The sequence below is a fragment of the Durio zibethinus genome, chromosome 12 (genome assembly GCF_047325235.1).
Source record: "Durio zibethinus cultivar Kanyao isolate XHJ-2024 chromosome 12, ASM4732523v1, whole genome shotgun sequence".
Lineage (NCBI taxonomy): Eukaryota > Viridiplantae > Streptophyta > Magnoliopsida > Malvales > Malvaceae > Durio > Durio zibethinus.
In genome coordinates this window covers 17,060,689-17,082,164 of record NC_143173.1, presented here as the reverse complement: position 1 = coordinate 17,082,164, position 21,476 = coordinate 17,060,689, and the positions used below count along the sequence as shown (strand labels likewise).

The following is a 21,476-nucleotide window of genomic DNA, read 5'->3' as shown; positions in this document are numbered from 1 at the left end:
TGTTTTCATTTTAAAAAAAACTTATGAGAGTTTAATTAAATTAAAGAAAAAATAATAAATATAAATTTTTATAAATTTAAATTTTATTATTTTTTTATAAATATTTTTTATCAATTATTAAAATTTTATAATAATTTTAATTAAACTAAACTCTTTAAAGAGGTCTCTCCATTAATTTATCACTATAAATTTCTTTGATTAAAATATTAAATTTTAATAAAATTATGTAATATTAAATAGTATTACTTATATCACATTTTTATAAGTATGTAATGCTAATCAAAAAAATTTTCAAATTAAAGTTAAGCTCCAATTAGCTCAAAGACAAAGATGTTTGGCACTGTTAAAATCAAAACAGTGAAGTAACTTTTTTTTTTATTAATTTTAAAATTTATTATTTTTTAAGAATAACTTTTCATTATTTTAATTTATAAAAAATTTTAGTAAAATTCTTTTTTTTAATTTTTTTATAAAATTTTATTTTTGTAAAGTACTATAATTTTTTGAAAATCTATTTTAATAAAATGGTATAATTTTTTGAAAATGATAGATATCTAAAAATTTATAAAAATGGTATTAAGTAATTTTATTTAAAAAAATAAAAAAAATGTAGAGCGAAAAAAAAAACCTCAGTCTCAGTTTGCCCTTGTCTCCTTATCTCCCCCGACGGTGCCTCTCCATTCTGTCACCTCTTATTTCCTCTGCCAGCAGAGTTTACACTATCTCTAGTATTCTCATTGTCCATATATGTAACCTCTTTTTTCTTCATTCTTCTTTTCCCTTAAAGAATGCCTCTCTTCTCTTTTTTTTTTTTTTGACCAAAATCCTAACCCAAAATCCAGGCAACGGTCGAACCTTTTAAGCCGCCGTCGATCACCTAAAAAGGCTCAATCATCGAAAAAGGCTGTCGCCTAATCCAAGATTTTTCTGTGACTTAGGACTTGTCAAACAGAATAGAATAAACCTAAAGCCTAAAAGAATTAAATCATCGCATCTTGCACTGCCACAGTTACCGTTTACTAGCCTTGGCCATCCCTGACTCTTCTTCATCATTCCTTTCCCAGAGTCCACATGGAAACTTTAGAGGAAAATATCCAATAATCATGTTCACTCTATTTAGGAATTGTAGGGGTTGTGGTCTTTAGCTGGATATGGAAATAACAATGATTCTATGGTCTTTAGCTGGATATGGAAATAACAATGATTCTATGGTCTTTAGCTGGATATGGAAATAACAATGATTCTACGTTAAGGAATAAATAAAGGTACAGTTTTCTATCTTTCATACTCTCTATGATCAATTTGTTTTGATTCATTGAATCGGTGATCTGTTTGATGTTTCCTTTTCAATTATCAATAATAAAAATTATGTTGGATGTTTAATACTATTGGTTTTTTATATTTAGTTGAAATTTCAAGGTATAATTGATAATTTAGCATGATAAGCAGTTAGCCTATTTAATACATATGGTTTTAGTATGTTGGTCGATGCTCAAAAGTCCCTAAATAGTTGTAATCTAGATGGTTTGTTACCTTTGTTGCTTGAATTCAAGCTTTGTTTCTGTTTTTTCTCTTTATGCTGCAAGATGAAAAGTCAGCCAGTGTCCAATAATGCAAGGCCATCGATGGTGCAAATACAAGGACAACCTGTAAACAGTTGTTGCTCTTCTTAGTTGATTTTACCTATTGTCTGTAGTATGGATGCATGTGAGAATAAGTTTCTTAATTTTGCTCTCAAGAAAGGAAAATTATACTACCGTGTAGAATTATATATATTTATTTGCCTTTTTAATTGTTTGTAAGCTATTCTGAAATTTAATTCTTTTACAATTTATTATTGATGGCATGCGCAAATTGTGTTGTTTGATGGTGGTAATATTAATTTTATTATTTTTGACTATATTTCCTCACTATTGAATTTCTCATGAAAGTCATAGAAACACATTCTTCAATAACAGCCACTGAATCTTATGTTTATCTATTTGAAGTTTTGAACCGTTGTGTGGATGGATGTTTGCCCTGGATTTCTATGTTCCTGCATTCAAGTTGGTCGTTTTTTGGCATGAAAGAAAAATACATAAAATTTAAATCATAGTTATGTCATGACAGTCTTTTGTTGATTAATAATAATATTAGTTGTTTGTAAGCTGTTTGAAAATTTCAAGTTTAAATTAATCATAAAAATACTCGGTATAGTTATCAGACAACTATAGCAAATTAAGCATTCCAATAAATCCATCATGGTACTCACCTACGCTACTTGTTTGTTTCAGTTCCACCAGCTCAGACATGGGATCCTTGAATTCCCCAACTATAAAACCTGTCCCGCATTTTAGTACTTTAGGCATTCCAGTTCAGCTTATCCAGGCCTTCTCGGACCCTATTATAGTGCTGGTGCCATTGCAAGGCCTTCCCTTCCAAACTCAGCATAACAACCCTTATTTTAGACCCTTCAGGAACCTTTTCTCCGTCAACAGACTGTTCCAACTTCGTAAACCATCCCTTGAAGTCATCTTCATTAAACTTAGGACATTCAAGTTTGAATACTTTATAGGATTCTGGTTGAAAAGTTGTAACTGCAATCAAAGATCCAACTGGTGATGAATCCTGAGCTATAAAGGACTGACCAGACTCTTTATCAACAGATTGATGTTCTTCACGAAGTGGTAATCGATCAAGAATCTTCTAAAGCTCTAGCCTCATCTAGATGTCAATTAGTAGGGTATGAGTAGGATAAAGCATTCTCCATCCCCATCATCGGATTTTTATATTACATCCATATGTGTATTCATACTAAGCGGATATTTTAAATTTATCCTCATCTTCATCTTTGTGAGTATTTAATGAGTATAGGTAATTTTTATACTTGTTACTTTTGAAAAAAATAAAAAATAAAAAATATTTTATTTTTTATTTTGTATATTTAGGTAATTATATATATTAATTTATATTTTTTCAATAAAAATATATTAATTTTAATTAGTCTAAAATAATAATTTATATTATCTAATAAAAAAATCTATGTACTAAATATATATAAATATATATAAGAATCAGGTATGGATACGGGGTAAGTACTATATTACTCGTCTTCATCCCCATAAATAATAAAAATTTAAAATTATACTCATCTTCATCTCAATCCTCATAATATAATACACATCCCCATCTCTTATTAGATAAAAAATCAAATTTTTATTGAATATAGGTAAAATTGATATCCCTAATTTCAATTCGCATTCCCTCCAACTTCATGTCCCCCATTTTCTTTAGTTGCTACATTTCATACTACAAGTGATTGACCTCCTTTTGCAATCTAGTAGTAATATTATTTACCTTTGAAGCTAGGAACGAGGCTTTGATACCACATTGGTGCACTCTAGTTGAGTCAATACAAAATTTTTCAAGCCTTTAGTCTAATGGTTAAAAGTGCTTGAGGGAATATTAAAGATCTGATTTCGAATCAATTTTTTTTTATTTGTACTAAAATTTTATCCTTATGATATAACAAAAAAAAAATAGAAAACCAGAGAAGAAAAGAGAATAGAGAATAAAGGCCACAAAATTCCAAAAAGAAAAAGAATATAAAGATTACAATGCATTCTTGTGATGCTCTATGTGCTTCCTCCCTTTCGAGAATCTCGAAATTATAGCTCCCCAAGTAAGGACCTCCCGCTAGAACGAAATATCTAAATGGGCTTAACAAGCTGAATAAGTATTGGGCTCTAACAAACTTTTTGACTATTGGGCTTATGTAATGAGCTTGCTAATTAACTTAACTAATTATCATCATGCATCAAAATAAAAGAGCTATTAAATGATTTTATACCATTTTTAAAGGATATTTTAATTAGAGTGTGAATATTTTAAATTTTTAATAACAATAATTTTGGATATTTAATTGCCACATCATCAACTCCAACTCTTATGGTTAAAAAATTTCACATCACATCAATGAATTAATAGTTTATTTTTAAGTTTGTTACAATTTTGAATTGGAATTTTAGATTTCGAAAATTATAGGGATTAGATTCATTTAAATTATTGTACAGTAATTAAATTTTGATTTATGAAAAATAAATTAAAATTTGGTTTTAACTATAGAGACTGATTTCATAATTTGACTATAAAAGTACTAAGACAAATCAGTTGTCATTTTATTATATTAATTTGGGTTTAAACTCTTCCTTTTTAAAATATGAATCCAACGTTATATTTAAGAAACTGGTTCTATCTTATGTATATTATGTAAACTTTTTTAAAATAAATAAATCACTTTAAAACGTGATTTTTGTTTTATTGTAGTTCATTTTTCTTTCTCCGTCGTCGTTTGGAAGAAAAAAATTATTAATATTTCTGAGTGAACTGTACGCAAGCACTACTATTGAATTATGAACCAGGGGTCCGTGCATGGTTGAGGCTGCATAAATAATTATTAGAAAAAGTATATATAATAAATATAGGAACCTATAATCAGTTTTTTTTTTTTAATTTTTAAATTATAATTTTTTTACGAAAAAAATAATAAATGATATATTATATTACCTATTTGAATTTGATAATGATGGAAATAACATATTGTTAATATCTTTTCTATTTGACAAATATAAAAAAATTTATTCATATTTATGATTCGTACAAGATATGTCCTAATACATAATATTTGATATTAAAACCAACAAAAAGATTCGGTACTCATAAGATTTAAAATTATATATTTATTGTCGAGGCACATGAATTTATCAATTAAATCAATCTTTTATTAATTTTAATATCATCCTTTTTATTCATCCACTCTATTTTATGATTTTATAATTTAATAAAAAAAATAAGTAGATTAAACTATAAATAAAAAGAAAACTAGTCTATTAATCCAAGATTTCATAAATCAAATAAAAAATTAATAATTTAAAAAAGGTGTCTTTGAAGAATCCTTAGAACATACGGGATTGTTAATTGGCATCCTAATTTTGACTGAATAAAGAACAATTATATAATTTTGTAAAGAAGAAACTATTCTCACTTAAGGTATAAAGTTGGTACACATTAGATTAAAAAGAGGATTGTTACTTTTCATATGCTTCTATATAAAGGACAAGAACAAGTATATATGCTTAAGATTTGCAATGATATCTTCAATCCTACACTTTATTTTTTATTTTTTTAAAATTGTTTCAACATATTAAAAAATAAAATAAAAGAATTAAATTTTTGTCCATTTCGTTGGAAGTCCATGATTAGGACCAATTATATAATGAAAAAAAAAAAAAAAAAAACCTTAACCATTGTTAAGGTCCACCCCAAGAAAGAAAATTCCAATTTGAAAATTGGAATTGTGAACTATTATATAAGTAATATAATAGTTTGCTGTCATATAATCGATTGATAAAATATTGAACTTTTAATTTCAATAATTATGATTTAATTTCTTATAAACTCAAATGTAAATAAAATAAAAAGTGATAAAATAGTGAATTATTTTGTAAATTTTGGATTTACATCCATAACATTTTATATGTTTTTATATGTAAGAAGAAAACAGCTATATATAATGTTGCTTATGATAATCATTTAAGGGACCAAATAGAAAAAATGGCGAGGGAAGTAATTTTGTTTCAACTTCAAAGACTAAAATGCTTTTTGAGTTCTTTTTGGGAAAGGGGACATGCAAAATCAGCTTAAAGGAACAGCAAATGTTTGACTTAAGTAGTTAAAAGAGTGAACTTTTTTTTTATTATCTAAATTAGAATAAATTAAAATGTCATAAAAATATAATTTTTTTATAAATTTGTTAAATCCGACATATATGAATTAGCTTGAATTGACTCAAAAAAAAAAATATATTGAATAAAATTTAAAAATCTTTGATCTTTAAAAAAATAAGGTTCATGAATATCAAAAACAGCTTGTGAAAGAATTTGAGATTGCAGCGAACCAGAAAAAATCTTAGATATAATCTTATTATAAGAAAAAGTTAAGTAACCCTATTTTTATGTACAATCTCCTATAGAAAACGTAATGTTAAAGCTATGTTATAATTAACAAATAAGTTAACTTTATTTAATTAATAGATAGAGTATCTCATGCCGGCACCGTCTTCATTACATATTCCAATCTTTGTTGTGGAAAGAATTAAGTGAAAGAAAATAAATGGTGGGAAAGAAACTGAGAAAAGGAAAATCAAGAAAAAGTGAAAAATGAAAGGAAAACGAAAGAAAATCCCAACATTTTGTACTTGGAAACAGATCCCTTTTGCCTTTTAAGACCCGACATTTATGTCATATTGTGAAAGTGTGTTCTTACATTTGTGATGTTTGTCACAGGAATCTAATTCCATGGAATTTGAGGTGCTACTTCCTGGCTTTTGTACTTCCTCTTTTTTTTTTTTTTGTCCTTTTTGTTATAAAGCATTGCTAAAAATTGCAAAAGCAACTTAAATGACAGATTGTTTGGAATTATCATAAATGTAATTTTTTTCCTTTAATCTGTATTTTTTAGAAAAACAAAAATATTTTTCAATCAATTTATAATCATAAATATAATTTTTTTTCACTTAATCTCTATTTTCAAGATTATTATTTTTTGCAGTTTAGGTTTTTTTGTAAAAAAAAATATATATTTTGGAGATTGAAGAAAATATTGTAGAAACAATTTCAACAATTTTTAAATCAATTGTGAATTATTTTCAGCTGTATGAGACTAAGGCTAGTTGTGGATAAGCCCAACGTATAATGGAAAAATAAAGAAGCCCAACCAAATCTAGATGCAAACTAAGCCCACTACTTAGCAATCTTAGAGAACCCACATGCCCCACGACCAAAATGTACCATCTAATGTGTACCTCCGTTTTCTTGGGTGCCTATCTAACTATCGTATAACTAGTTCATTATCCTTGTAATGCACGAATTATTTTGCTTTATTAATTTATTTTTAATTATTATTCAATTAATTATTTTTTAATTGTAATTGAAATTTTTTTTTTTAAAGATATTTAGTTTGTGATGTTGCAAATTAAAAACTACTTAAAATTTAGTGTAATCATTTGTTATCTATTTAATAAAGTAATCATAAATAATTTATGTATGTAAAAAAATTTATCTTTATGATGACATGTAAGATCATTTCTAATTTTACATTATTTATCAAATAAATATATTTAAGAATTTATTAGTTATTCAAATTTTTAAAATTTAAAAGAAAGATAAAATCATATATATCTAATTATTTTATGCTTGAAATTAATTTATAGTTAAAATACAATGAAAAAAATCCTATAAAAATTATGATTAATTATAAGGATTTTTTAAAAAATCACAAATTATTTTTTTAATCAAATAATCTCATACACTTTAAATATGATAATATTATTTATCATATGAAAATATATAATTTTATATCAAAATCTTAGAAAGTTAGTTAAATAAATTAAATTAAATTAAATTAATTAAAATAAATTAAGAAAATAAGTATTTTTAAATTCATATTCATGTTTGATTAGGAAATTTTAAAAAAAAAAAAAAAGCAAATGGGCCGTAATGGAGTATGATTTTTTAACTTTATTAGGAAGTAGACCTCTTTGTTAGTTAGATTATGGGTCGAATTTGTAATTTTATGCTTAACTTTTTAAGTATGGATTCAAAATATTATTATATTAAAAAGTTATTTAATTATAATTTTAAAATATATTTGATATTGTAAAATTTTAACATTTTAATAATAAATATAAATTGAATAGGTGATTTGAGTCAAACTTGAAACAAAATCTAAAATTTAAAAATATTTACAACTAGATGCCACCAAATTTATGGACACTTCTTAATTTTTTAAATTCATAATTTTTAATTTTATGTTTAAGAAAATATAAAATGCTTACTACATGATATTCGATTTGAAAAATAAAAAAGAATGAAATCAAATTGGATTTCAACTTATCTTAACTTTTTTATAAATAAAAAAAGTGTTATGAATTTGAAGAGGAAGAAATATAGTAGATTACAAATTTTTATACAAAATCATAATTGATGCGCTAATTATATTACATAAATAAAATATGATTTCAAAATTTAATTAGCTCTTGTTATTTATAATAATATTTTGATATAAATAGTAAGTTCAAATCAATGTAATCAAGCAAACTATTAATAAAATGCTTTTGCATATTATAAGAAAGCTAAATTAAGAAAAAAAATTATTACTTGATTGAGTGAATAGTCAAATATAAAGAAAAAATATTTATAGATAGTGCCTACAAAATAAAGAAAAAAATATTTTCTATAACTTTACACCTTCTAATATATGAAAAAAGCAAGCCAATTAAAATTAAAAAAATTACCTTATTAAGGGAAGAGTTAAAAATAAAAAAAAAATATTTGTAGACAACACCCGCAAAAGATAAGAATATATGTGTTTATGTAACTTTACCTTTTGTAATATAAAAAAAAAAAAATCAAAGTTAAAAACTATTTGCTTACTATAACTATCTAAAAAATAAAAAATAAATGTTTCTATAACTTTCACTTTTTAACATAAAAAGAGAATAGTGACAAAAAAATGGAGAATAGTGACAAAAAAATCAAATTGATGTTAAAGAATGATATTAAACAATCATTTATAAATTATTAAGAGATTAAATTTGATAATTTTAAATAATAAAATATTATCATAAAATCTATTAAGTTAAAATTATATTTGATATTTTTAAAATTTAAGATATATATAAAAAATTAATTAAAAAAAACAAAAAATAAATATTATTGTCTTCATTGAAAATGATAAGTGAAGTTTTCTATATTTCACGGGCAAACTTTATAATTATTAATACTATAAATTTAATTGTAAAGGTAACAAAAATAGAAATATTCTATAATGCAACATTAATGACAAATAAAAAATAATTGTGCTTTTTCACTCACTATTTGGTTATTTAGGACTAATCTCATGTCCAGACCTATATATAAAACTAATTATTAGAAAATTAAATTTTAAAAATAAAAAGATACATTTAAAGGTGTATTTGACAAATAAAAATGATTTTTTTAGTAAAAAGAAAAACTTTGAATAATTTAAAATTTTCAAATAAATATATCTTAAAAAATTTGGATTACCAATAATTTTTTAAATAAAATTATTTAATCCATAAAAAAATAAGAATTAATTTTACTTATTTAAATAAAAATTTACCAAAATAAAAAATTTATCCCTTTAATTATTTTAAATCTAAATTGATTTTTCATTTAAATTTTAAAAATTTTGGATAATTAAATAAATTTTGAAACTTATTTTTTAATAAACAATCTAAAATTAAAAGATATATTATATATCATTATAAAGAAAAATTTTAACAATTTTTTTATGTGTAAAAAAAAAAATCAATGTAAACATCCACATCAATAAATTTTATCTAATAACTATATATATTAGTAATATATATATATATATTAAATTTATTTACATATAAATTCCTCAGCTGACACCTGTTCACAAACGACAACATATAAATTTCATTAAATGTTATGAGCAATGACTAAATTTTGTTGGTATCATTAATTAAAAAAAGTATAATTCTAAATGCAATCCAGTTTTTTTTTCTATGCGCTTCATATTTTTTAATTTTTTAAATGAAATTATTAAAATATTCACACAAATTTTATAATTTTTGAAAATGAATTTTTGAAAAATTGTAATATTTCTCTATTTTTGAGAAATCATAATATTTCTAAAAAATGTATATTTAAAAGTGTTAAAGGAGAAATTTTATGAAAAATTAGCAAAAAAATTTTGTTAAAAATATTTATAAATAAATATAACGAAAAAAGTTATTATTAAAAATTATAAAATTTAAAATTAATAAAAAACTACTTTTATTGTTTTCATCTTAAAAAAAAATCTTATGAGAGTTTAATTAAATTAAAGAAAGAATAACAAATATAATTTTTTTTATAAATTTAAATTTTATTATTTTTTTATAAATATTTTTTTATCAATTATTAAAATTTTATAATAATTTTAATTAAACTAAACTCTTTAAGGAGGTCTCTTCATTAATTTATCACTATAGATTTCTTTGATTAAAATATTAAATTTTAACAAAATTACATAATATTAAATAGTATTACTTATATCACATTTTTATAAGTATGTAATGCTAATCAAAAAAATTTTCAAATTCGAGTTAAGCTCCAATTAGCTCAAAGACAAAGATGTTGGCACTCTTAAAATCAAAACAGTGAAGTAATTTTTTTTATTAATTTTAAAATTTATTATTTCTTAAGAATAATTTTTCATTATTTTAATTTATAAAAAATTTTAGTAAAATTCTTTTTTTTAATTTTTTTATAAAATTTTATTTTTGTGAAGTACTATGATTTTTTGAAAATCTATTTTAATAAAATGGTATAATTTTTTGAAAATGATAGATATCTAAAAATTTATAAAAATGGTATTAAGTAATTTTATTTAAAAAAATAAAAAAAAATGTAGAGCGAAAAAAAAAACCTCAGTCTCAGTTTGCCCTTGTCTCCTTATCTTCCCCGACGGTGCCTCTCCATTATGTCGCCTCTTATTTCCTCTGCCAGCAGAGTTTACGCTATCTCTAGTATTCTCATTGTCTATATCTGTAACCTCTTTTTTCTTCATTCTTCTTTTCCCTTAAAGAACGCCTCTCTTCTCTTTTTTCTTTTTTTTTGACCAAAATCCTAACCCAAAATCCAGGCAACGGTCGAACCTTTTAAGCCGCCGTCGATCACCTAAAAAGGCTCAATCATCGAAAAAGGCTGTCGTCTAATCCAAGATTTTTCCGTGACTTAGGCCTTGTCAAACAGAATAGAATAAACCTAAAGCCTAAAAGAATTAAATCATCGCATCTTTCACTGCCACAGTTACCGTTTACTAGCCTTGGCCCTCCCTGACTCTTCTTCATCATTCCTTTCCCAGAGTCCACATGGAAACTTTAGAGGAAAATATCCAATAATCATGTTCACTCTATTTAGGAATTGTAGGGGTTGTGGTCTTTAGCTGGGTATGGAAATAACAACGATTCTATGGTCTTTAGCTGGATATGGAAATAACAATGATTCTATGTTAAGGAATAAATAAAGGTGCAGTTTTCTATCTCTCATACTCTCTATGATCAATTTGTTTTGATTTATTGAATCGGTGATCTGTTTGATGTTTCCTTTTCAATTATCAATAATAAAAATTATGTTGGATGTTTGATACTATTGATTTTTTATATTTAGTTGAAATTTCAAGGTATAATTGATAATTTAGCATGATAAGCAGTTAGCCCATTTAATACATATGGTTTTAGTATGTTGGTCGATGCTCAAAAGTCCCTGAATAGTTGTAATCTAGATGATTTGTTACCTTTGTTGCTTGAATTCAAGCTTTGTTTCTGTTTTTCTCTTTATACTGCAAGATGAAAAGTCATACAGTGTCCAATAATGTAAGGCCATCAATGGTGAAAATACAAGGACAACCTGTAAACAGTTGTTGCTCTTCTTAGTTGATTTTACGTATTGCCTGTAGCATGGATGCATGTGAGAATAAGTTTCTTAATTTGTCTCTCAAGAAAGGAAAATTATACTACTGTGTGGAATTATATATATTTATTTGCCTTTTTAATTGTTTGTAAGCTATTCTGAAATTTAATTCTTTTACAATTTATTATTGATGGCATGCGCAAATTGTGTTGTTTGATAGTGGTAATATTAATTTTATTATTTTTGACTATTTTTCCTCACTATTGAATTTCTCATGAAAGTCATAGAAACACATCCTTCAATAACAGCCACTGAATCTTATGTTTATCTATTTGAAGTTTTGAACCGTTGTGTGGATGGATGCTTACCCTGGATTTCTATGTTCCTGCATTCAAGTTGGTCATTTTTTGGCATGAAAGAAAAACACATAAAATTTAAATCATAGTTATGTCATGACGGTCTTTTGTTGATTAATAATAATATTAGTTGTTTGTAAGCTGTTTGAAAATTTAATTCTTTTATAGTTTATTATTGATGGTCTATACAAATTGTGTTGCAGGATAGTTGTAATGTTGATTTTATTATTTCTTGGTCATATTTCCTTACTTTTGATATTTCTATGGAAGCCACAGAAACCATTCTTCAATTGCAGTCATATAATATATTTGGAGTTTTGAACCATTGTGTAGATAGATGCTTGCCTAAGCTTTCTATGCTTTTGCATTCAAGTTGACAATTTTTCAGCATGATAGGCTTTTTATGAATAGTTTGCATAATCAATTTGAAATTTTGTAAAACATCCAATCTTTTGTTTTCTCCTGGCTTTGTTGTAGTTCATGGTTGTTGAACACAACTTTGTAAGTTTTTCTTTGATGATGATATCATCCATGTATTCATTTTGGTTGGTTGTAGACCGTTGTTCTCAAGATTGATATGTCATGCCAAGGCAGTAGTGGAACTATGAAGAGAGTTCTGGGAAAAATGAGAGGTGTGTCATAACCCTTCCTGTTTTATCTCTGTTATTTTCTCATGATTATTATAACTAGTCTCTAAACTCTTTGTGTTATGACAACTATTAAATATGATGTAGCCTATCATTTAGTTCATTGTTCTTTTTTATTTTTTTTTGTTTAACTATACAAAGTAATTCTTATTATTTAAATGATTAAAGTTTAAAACATCCTCCAGGTTGATTTCCATCCAAATGCCGTCAACTTAGTTACAAGGATAACAGACTATGCAAGATTGAAGATATTTACTGATCTTTTTACCTTTTCCACATTTGGTCCTGTTCAATATGCTACCTCTTGACCCTATGATCACCCGGAATCTTTTCATAATGGTTGCATATAAGTTTTTTGAGCATTTTTATTTATTTTCCATGTTTGTATTTAATTTTCATAAGCCAATTTTATTTAAATGAATGTTTGTCTTGGATTCATTCTTTTTTTGGATAGTAGTTTGTATTTTGTTATGCTATTCTTCTAACATTACTTTTTAAATTTCATGTCGATTTTTTTTTTTTTTTTTTTTGCAAGAGTAAGTTTCATGATAGATTAAATTAATTGATTTACTTCTTTTCAGGGTAATTATTGAACATTATTTTTCTCTTAATGCATGACAAATGATTATTTTTTCTTTGATGCATTATTTCTATCATATTAGCTTTTTCTGATTCTCATTTGTCATGGTGTATGTTTTTGTTATTGATTTATCTTTTTTGCATCAATTCTTATTTCTCACTTTTGAGTAAACTTGATAGTTTGCTTTTCTCTACAAGATTGCTTAATAGACCATGCAAATTGTTGTTTTGTATACATGGTTCCTTTTTAATGTAAGGTTATTCTTTTTGAAATATTCATTTTAAGATAATTTTTCTTTTTTGTCGAAGTTTTCTGACAACTTCGATCTCTAATTTATCTTTGTTTGTTTTAGTTATTATGCAAAAATGATCATAGAATTTAATTATTATTGAATATATGTGTAGAATTTATACTAATCAACTAAGAGGCTTCAACTAGAGTAAATCATCATACATGTGTCCGCAGCACGTAGCCTGCTTGAATAATATTGCATTGTTCTAAATTAACATTTGTTCAAATTAGTTTTACTTTTTAATTATTTTCTTGTTTAATTTAAAATCATTAATTTCAATCATAAATTAAGTTAAAAGTGTATTATTCACCTTTGAATAAAATAATAAAAACTTTCACTATTTTTTAAGTAATGAAAAAGATCTTTTCCCTTTATAATTATATATAAATATACTTATATAGTTTAAATAATAATTTACTAGTTTATTGAATTATTTTTCATGCATGAATATACTAAGTTAAATCTGCTTACATTAGTCACAAACTTAACAAATATTGTCGTGTGATTAGTGCTCTGCTCGACATACCCTCATTAATTGGCTTGGTGGAAGGTGCATGTATTTCTATGCTCAATGAATCGAATTCGAATTCTTCGTTTTATAAGTTAAAAAAAGGTACTTGTATTGTTCTAATTTGGGATAATACCTCATTTGTTCTTTAAATTATTGTAATTTTTTCAATGTGATACTTAAATTAAAAATTTTTTAATTAGGTACCTAAATTTTTATTCTCTGTATTAAGTTGCTTCAACTTTTAACACAGATAGAATATGTAATATTTTAATGCCGATGTAGAGGACATGTGGTTACCATTTAGTAATGTCATTATCATGTGTCATTTTTAATGAAAAAGTATAAAAAAAAATTTAGAAATTTTATTTTAAATTTTAAAAAATGACATGTGACAGTCATATTTCAAATCATACGGTAATCACATGTTATTCAAATTAAGATTTAAATATCATATCTATGTTATTCTAATCGTGTTAAAGGATTGAGAAAATTTAATACTCAATTTTTTTTAATTATCATATTAAAAAAAAAGTACAATAATTCAAAGGTCGAAAGATTATCTCTTCTAATTTATATAACAAAAAAGAACTGTAATAACTAAAAAGAATTCAAGGATTTTAGGTACAATGATATTATCACAATTATAAAGTTACAACAACTGACCATTGAGATTAGTTATGGAGTCAGAAATTTTATTTAATGGTGGTTTACATGCACGTTAATAGTTTATGAGCGACGAAAGATTTTCATCATTAAAGTAATTTTAACAACGGATTAGTGATGAAATTTCATCACTAAATTTTAAAACCAAAATTTACTGACGAAAATAAGTCTACCACTAGTTGTTTACATAATATTTTCTGGCGCCAATATTAGCGACGGAATTTCATCGCTATTTCTTTTCAATTCCGACGAAAATAACCATGAAAAGTTTTCGTTGAATTTCTGTCGCTATAATTTACTGTTTTATCTTTAAGAAAAAATATATTTTTAACTTTAAAACTTCTTTTTCCCCCCTCTCCGTTATTTCTGTATTTTCTCCTCTGTTCCCTCTGGACCTCCTTTACCAACCGAACCCAACCCCAACCCCAGCCCCAGCCGATCCTAATCAAACCCATCGTGACCTCGCCTATGCCGGCCAGAACCCGTCGCCGCTCGACTTTTTGGCTGCCAGAACCTTCGCGACCCTTCCCCTCCGACGCCCGTTCTGCCTCTACGCTACCCTCCCCTCTCGACACCACCTCTGCCTCTCCCTGTCCCCCACGGCCTCCGTTGCTTCCCCCTTCTTTCTCATCCCATTCTCACACTCTCATCTCAGTCTCTCACCAAGAGGAGTGCCCTGTCTTGCAACTCTCACTTCACTCGTAGTTGTGCTGAAATTTGCAAATTTTTCAAAAAAAACAAAAGGGTAATTACTGTTAAAGTGAGTTATTCCATATCTAATAAATTTTTAATTTCTTGTAGCTTTATATTCAAGTTGGATCTTTTCGCTTACGGTCAATTTAAATTAATTTGGATGCTTAATATGATATCAAAATTAAGATTTTTTTTCGTTGCCCTTTCTTAATTTGTCACGTTGAGGGCTTTTTTTCATTTTCACCCACATGTGAAAGGGTTCTGTTAAAGTAAATTATTTCACGTCTGATAAATTTTAAATTTTCTTTATATTAAGGTTGGGTCCTACGTTTATTGCTAATTGATTTTAAGTTGGATGCTTAACAATTACATGTGCTCACCTTCAATTATTTGTGCTAAACTGTTAATTATGTTAGGTTGAGGCTGAATTTGAGTATAATTGAGGCTGAACTTTTGGGGCCTTTATGTTAGACAAGTGAAGCGCGTTAATTCAATTTTCTTGTCTTTATCAATGTTGGTTATAGGCTTGAATTTCTTGTTCATATGTTTCTTATTCATTTCATGAGCAAGCATGTAATGTGAAATCAGAGGTTTAATTGGATGCTACTAACAGTACAGATATAAGGAATGCCATGATGAATCTTGATTTGTTGCAGCTTTACTTTTACCTTTTCTTTTGGTGTGCTAATGGTTTTAGGGTATTCAAGTTGCTACTTCCATTTTGAATCTGTCTAAAGAATGATAGGAAGTCACATATTTGATAAGCAGATCTTAGTGTCTGTGATACAATTACTTGACAACCTTTTACATCTCAAGTTTAAGCTCAAGAAGAGGTTGTATAGAAAAGGAATTAGACTTAAACCCTAAACCCATGGAATTAGACTTTTTAGCCATTTGTTTTACATCTGATTATTTAATGTTGTTTGTAACTTGTAGAGGATGTCATACAGTCATATATAAATATATTGTCACTTGAGTTTAAAATTTTCATTATTCATTTAATAATGCATAATGAATATTTTAGGTTTGAAAATAAAAAAGATTACAATTAAGCATCTTTGTGTAAAATGTGGAAAGACAATGTAACTTAACATTTTTCCTTTGTGCATTTTTTTTAGATTCACTTGAATATCACATTTTCACCTTTAATAGGATGTTAAATTAATTCATGAATTTTTTAAAGAATCTCTTGGTGTAACGTACAGTGGAAGTCTATATATAGCCCATACATGTGTTAAGTTCACTTTAGCTAGAATGGTCTCAATTAATTTTATGGCACAACCACAATCCTACCATCAAATCTCAGCTATTAATTGAAAGGGTTTAGAGTCTTTGTTTTTCCATGTCTGTTCAGGTCTGTTGATCCATATACTGAATGCAGAATTGTCCATTAGTGTTTCAGGTTTACCATCTGAGGATAAAAATGGAGAAAGGAGAGCTTAGAGCAGGGAAATCCTTGGAAGAAATCCCAACTTGGACTGGTGCTACTGTGGTCACTGTTATGGTTTCTTTTGGTTTCCTGTGTTATCACTCTTTGAAAAAGTTTGGGAAGGTAAAAACAATGTCCCTGTTTTTTATTCTCTAGTCTCTCATGAATCTGAAACCCTCCAGCCTCCAAGTTTGATTGTTTTTAATGTATTTATATCTCCATCAATTTTTTCTATTTAAGTACTTGGATAAGACTAAGAGGAAAGCTTTGCTATAAGCCTTGAAGAAGATTAAAGATGGTAAAATTGATTTGAGATTGATTTTGTTTAATGTATTTGTTGTGAAAAACAGAATTTATTTCTCTCATTATATCAATGTTGTCTGTGAGCAGAATTGATGCCTTTTGGGTTTCTCTCGTTGTTGATGGGTCATTGGATTGCATTGTTTGCTAAAATTTGTGTCAAATTTTCAGCCTTACAACCTGTGATAGATCTTTTGCTGGATTTGCATCTGGTATGCTTCTTTTTGCATACCTTATGACTAGTTGACCAGTACAGTATTGGTAAAAAAAATTTCTAACATATGATAGATGCACTGCAGATGAACGTGGAACCAGAGCTGCAACTTTCAGATTTTATTAAGGCTGGAGCAGACATATTCAGTTTTCTCTCTTAGCAATCTTTAACCATCCATTTGCATCATACACTTAATCAAGTAAGAATTTTCTTTCTCTGAGTCTTTCTACTATTTTTTCCATGATAAATTGGGGAATCTACACTAGCAGTTATTTCGTTTCATAACAGCTGCTTATCAAATGAACTGTTGATTAACCCACATTAACTTTACATACAAGATGTGAATGGAGTGAGCAAATATTATCTTCAGCTCAAGTGAATCCCAAACTTGAATGCATTTCAATTAGTGAGGTCATATAAACCAGAAAAGTAAGCCATGTTTTCTCATGCACAATTTCACTTGCTTTTTCACTTGGAAGTTGTCATCTAATATTATTTTGGAATATTGCTATATGGATACCTACTTTAGGTTGAAAACTAGCAATGAAGAAACTTTATTTGACAAATCTTTTACCCTGTATCTGGGCTTCATACCACATGATATGCTAATGGGACAGGAATGTTCAGAATTCTTAGGAGCCTATTAAAGCTGGTTCTGTGTTTTGAACTTATTTGTCTTCACTATTCTTCAGAGACATGACCAAAGAATTAGGCATTGACGCTTGATCAGGACATTTGTAATGGCTGCATAATGTTCTGTTCTGTATTTGCGCCCTATTTTTGTTGCTACAGCTTTGGTGCATGGCGCATTACTGGATATGTAAGCTTTATGTTTGTAGGTGTAAAGTTAGTAAAAATTATGTAAACTTTAAAACTTTATGGTGCATTACTGGATATTTTGCCTTCAATTTGAAGTTTTAACAATACAATGATACCATCTTTTGATAACTCTAGCCACTTAACCTGCCAGTATTTTAATCTTGGTTTTGATTTCTTTAGTTCATAATTTTCTTCTAAAAAAACAATTGATTTAAAAACCTTTATACATGCACATTTAAACATTTAACTCCTCAATGATAAATGTAAGTATTATCCTATTCATTCAAAATTTCCTTTTAAATTGTACATTAAAATTAATATAATATCATTTTTAAAATTTTTTGCCAACAATATACCATTTATTGGAACTTTGAACTTATTTCAGTTTATTTATTTAATCACTCAAATATGACATCCAACAAATTTCATATTCAAATTTCAATATTAACAATCTCTTTCTTAATCCAATAGATATTCAGACACCTTTTTTTTTTTTTTTAAAGATACAAGAAAAAAAAGAAAAAACTCAACCATAAATCTTTTATCACCCGAAAACGGTTACACTTGGTTTTAGGCAGTTAGTGATTCTAAAAAATAAATCCTCTCAACAAAATATTATTAAACACTTGATGTGTATAATTGGAACAATGTTGCAAACAAATTGAAAACGACGGTGCAAAATTCAGAACTTCTTAAAAGAAACAATACCAGACAAGCCCTATCATCATAAGCAAACATTAGAATACAACATAGAGATAAATCTTACAAACCCAACCAAAACAACTTAATTTTAGTACTGAATAGAAATTCATATAACAACAGAATATAACAACATTGTACAATAAAAAAAAAAATTCACTCATTTCAACTCCACCCCCGCTTATAACAAATTAAGCTATCAAATAAAAAAATCAAAAAAATGATCCAAGTGGAAGATACGGTTGCATGTAGAATCTGTGCATTGAACAGCTACCTCTTGGCAGGGACTTTCACAGTCAGAGCATGTGTCAGCAAGCGTTTCGACAAAAATGAGAGAATGACGATTGTACGGGCAATGGCGACTGGAGAAGGTGGTCCCAATCTTCATCTTAATAAATGGATATTTTCCAAGAGCACATTTTGGATGAGCAGAATTATCACAAATTGCACAATGATAAAACCAATGGTTTGGGTCCCTTTTTCCTTCACATATATCACAGCAATGTTGTTCTGGATCATCATTCTCATCATGAAACTTGAGTTTCAGCAAGTGTTTATCACACTTATGCCAAGTTGCTTGTGGTAGTGCAATGCATGCAAAATCCAAAGCAAGAGTGCAATCTTTATCTTTACATTTGTATGCACCATAAAACAAGAAACCACAAGCACTGCATATCCCTGGGAATTCAAAAGTAAGAAAGAGAGAGTGTTTTTCTCCTTCGCATATGAGGGTATGAGAGACACTAGCACACCTTAGGCAGAAATTATTGTTACTTTCATCACTCTTGTAAAAGAAACCACTACAGAGGTGCAAACACTGGTGACAACGAATAATGTTCGGTGAACTGATGAGGGTGGTGGGAGATTGATGAATCCAAAGACGCGTTTTTCTTGGTAATTCAGCACAAGTTTTGTGGAGAATGAATTCACACTCTGAACAATAATAAAACGAAGTTGAGATGGATAGCATGCACCCATCACAACGTTTAACATCGTCTTGCTCGATCATTTTGCCTAATGTTAAGTCATGTTCATGGTTGAAATGTTTCACCTTCTGGGCTTCTCCATGTTCGTTCCTTTCAATAACACGAGTGATGGAAGAATTTGTAGCTAAATTTTCAATAGACTCCTCATCTTGATCAATTACTTGATCAATTTCAACATACATCTCCATAGCGCAATTCACATGGGCAACAAAATCGCAATCTTGCTTCAAACAATTGTAACTCCCATATTCTGCTTTCACTTCACCAGGACAAACTCCACAATCATGATTTTCATGATCCTTTTTTTGAAAGAAATAATTGTGAATAACAGTATGGTGATGGTGCATGGTTTTGATGATGCGTGGCAACGAAATGCAATGATTATGGATCCTGATGTGGCATGAAGAACAGATATAGGAAATAGAATTTCCCTCTGTACCACACGCATCACATATAAATGATTCATTTCTAAATAATTTAGTGAATTGGTGCTCAAGATGACTTTTGTCTTCAATAGTAGCGTACCTTGTTCTTGATCGAACACATTCCATGTCAACGTCAAACTTGCAAGGAAGACAACGATAAAACAAACTCCTATGAGTCTTTTGGCATAGCTGACAAAAAAGCCTAGCATCTTTAATATAAAGAGGGTGTTTGCGATGGCAAGGGTGATAAATTTGAGTGGGTAACTGAGCACATTTTTTGTGGAGGTAAAATCCACAATTAAGACAAACATAAACGGAGTCTGCCAGTAGTTTTTGACACCAATAGCAATTGGCTCTTTTGAATTCATCATTGGGATTTTCAATAAAGGTCAATGGATGTTCATGGTCAACATATTTGAGCTCATAAAAATTTTCATCAAAGTTATGCAAGAGAAAGGCACATTTGATGTCAAGGTAAGCAACGCAAACAGGACAGCAGTAAAAAAACATTTGACGACTTTCCTTGCATAAATCACAAAAATATCTACCTCGCATAAGAATAAGAGCACAGTGCTTACAATGAAAAGGGGAGTGAGGAATTTGTAAGGGTGCTTGGGCACATTTTTTATGAAGGTGAAACTGGCATTCTCCGCAGCTAAAACATGTGCCAAACAATGGTTCCAAACATCCCTTGCAGCAAGCGTCTTTACTTTTATCACTCAGTTCTTCATTCAACACCAATGGGTGTTCATGGCTAAGGTGTTTGATTTTCTCTCTCTCCTTCTCCATAAGTGAAAAAAGAATTTGAGATAGTAAGGAAAGATATAAGATGTTTGAAAAAACACATAGAAAGAATTAGATTTGTTGATCAATACTTATAACCAAAGAAAACCCTCCTTTTATTCTTTTCTTTCCTTTATTGGTTTAGCTTTCTTAATTCTTTAATTTCTTGTATTTATTAAGAACCCAAACTTTAAAAACACTGACATTAGTTAATGACTTTGCTCTTATAAACATTTATATTAATAATGATTTTTTTGGCTAAATTTATGTAAAAGTTTATATTTGATAATTTTAAATACAATACAATAATATAATATAAAAATAATAAGAAAAAATATAAAAAAGACACAATTTAAAATTTTAGTAAAATTGTATATAAATTTAACAAAAACAAAAAAAATGTATTTTATATTTCACATATCGACACAAATTATGATATAATATTTTTTATATTATATACATGTTCAATATAAAATAAATAAACATAAATAGATAAATTATCAAATCTATAACTATTATCATGAACATGATAAAAGAAAAAAAAAAAGAAAGGAATATATATTTTACTTTGTTCTCTTTATATGCATTTACATCGAAAA

At 27.3% G+C, this 21,476-nt stretch overlaps 1 protein-coding gene and 2 long non-coding RNA genes across 9 annotated transcripts; 2 read left to right on the top strand and 1 right to left on the bottom strand.

Moving 5' to 3' along the window:
• The first annotated feature begins 10,463 nt into the window (after positions 1–10,463).
• Positions 10,464–14,088, top strand: LOC111296678 (uncharacterized). Its single transcript, XR_002690982.2, has 3 exons — positions 10,464–11,096; positions 12,393–12,468; positions 12,669–14,088. It is a non-coding gene; the product is annotated as an uncharacterized LOC111296678 (long non-coding RNA).
• A 787-nt stretch (positions 14,089–14,875) lies between these two features.
• On the top strand, positions 14,876–18,113 carry LOC111297873 (uncharacterized). Of its 7 annotated transcripts, none has more exons than XR_016325990.1 (5): positions 14,876–15,289; positions 16,617–16,774; positions 16,892–16,949; positions 17,042–17,163; positions 17,251–18,113. It is a non-coding gene; the product is annotated as an uncharacterized LOC111297873 (long non-coding RNA). The 7 variants fall into 7 exon arrangements; XR_016325994.1 differs by lacking the exon at positions 16,892–16,949 and having other exon boundaries at positions 14,880–15,289; positions 17,251–17,364; positions 17,504–18,113; XR_002691109.2 differs by lacking the exon at positions 16,892–16,949 and having other exon boundaries at positions 14,880–15,289; positions 17,251–17,594; positions 17,695–18,113.
• Positions 18,114–18,705: 592 nt separating this feature from the next.
• Positions 18,706–20,944, bottom strand: LOC111297663 (uncharacterized). Its single transcript, XM_022892312.2, has one exon. It carries the CDS (start codon positions 20,881–20,883, stop codon positions 18,883–18,885), a length of 2,001 nt encoding a protein of 666 aa, XP_022748047.2. The 5' UTR covers positions 20,884–20,944; the 3' UTR covers positions 18,706–18,882.
• Between the last annotated feature and the right edge of the window lie 532 nt (positions 20,945–21,476).

Bases quoted from the DNA above. Each gene is read 5' to 3' on its own strand.
- LOC111297663 (XM_022892312.2), bottom strand. From the start codon at position 20,883: ATGGAGAAGGAGAGAGAGAAAATCAAACACCTTAGCCATGAACACCCA.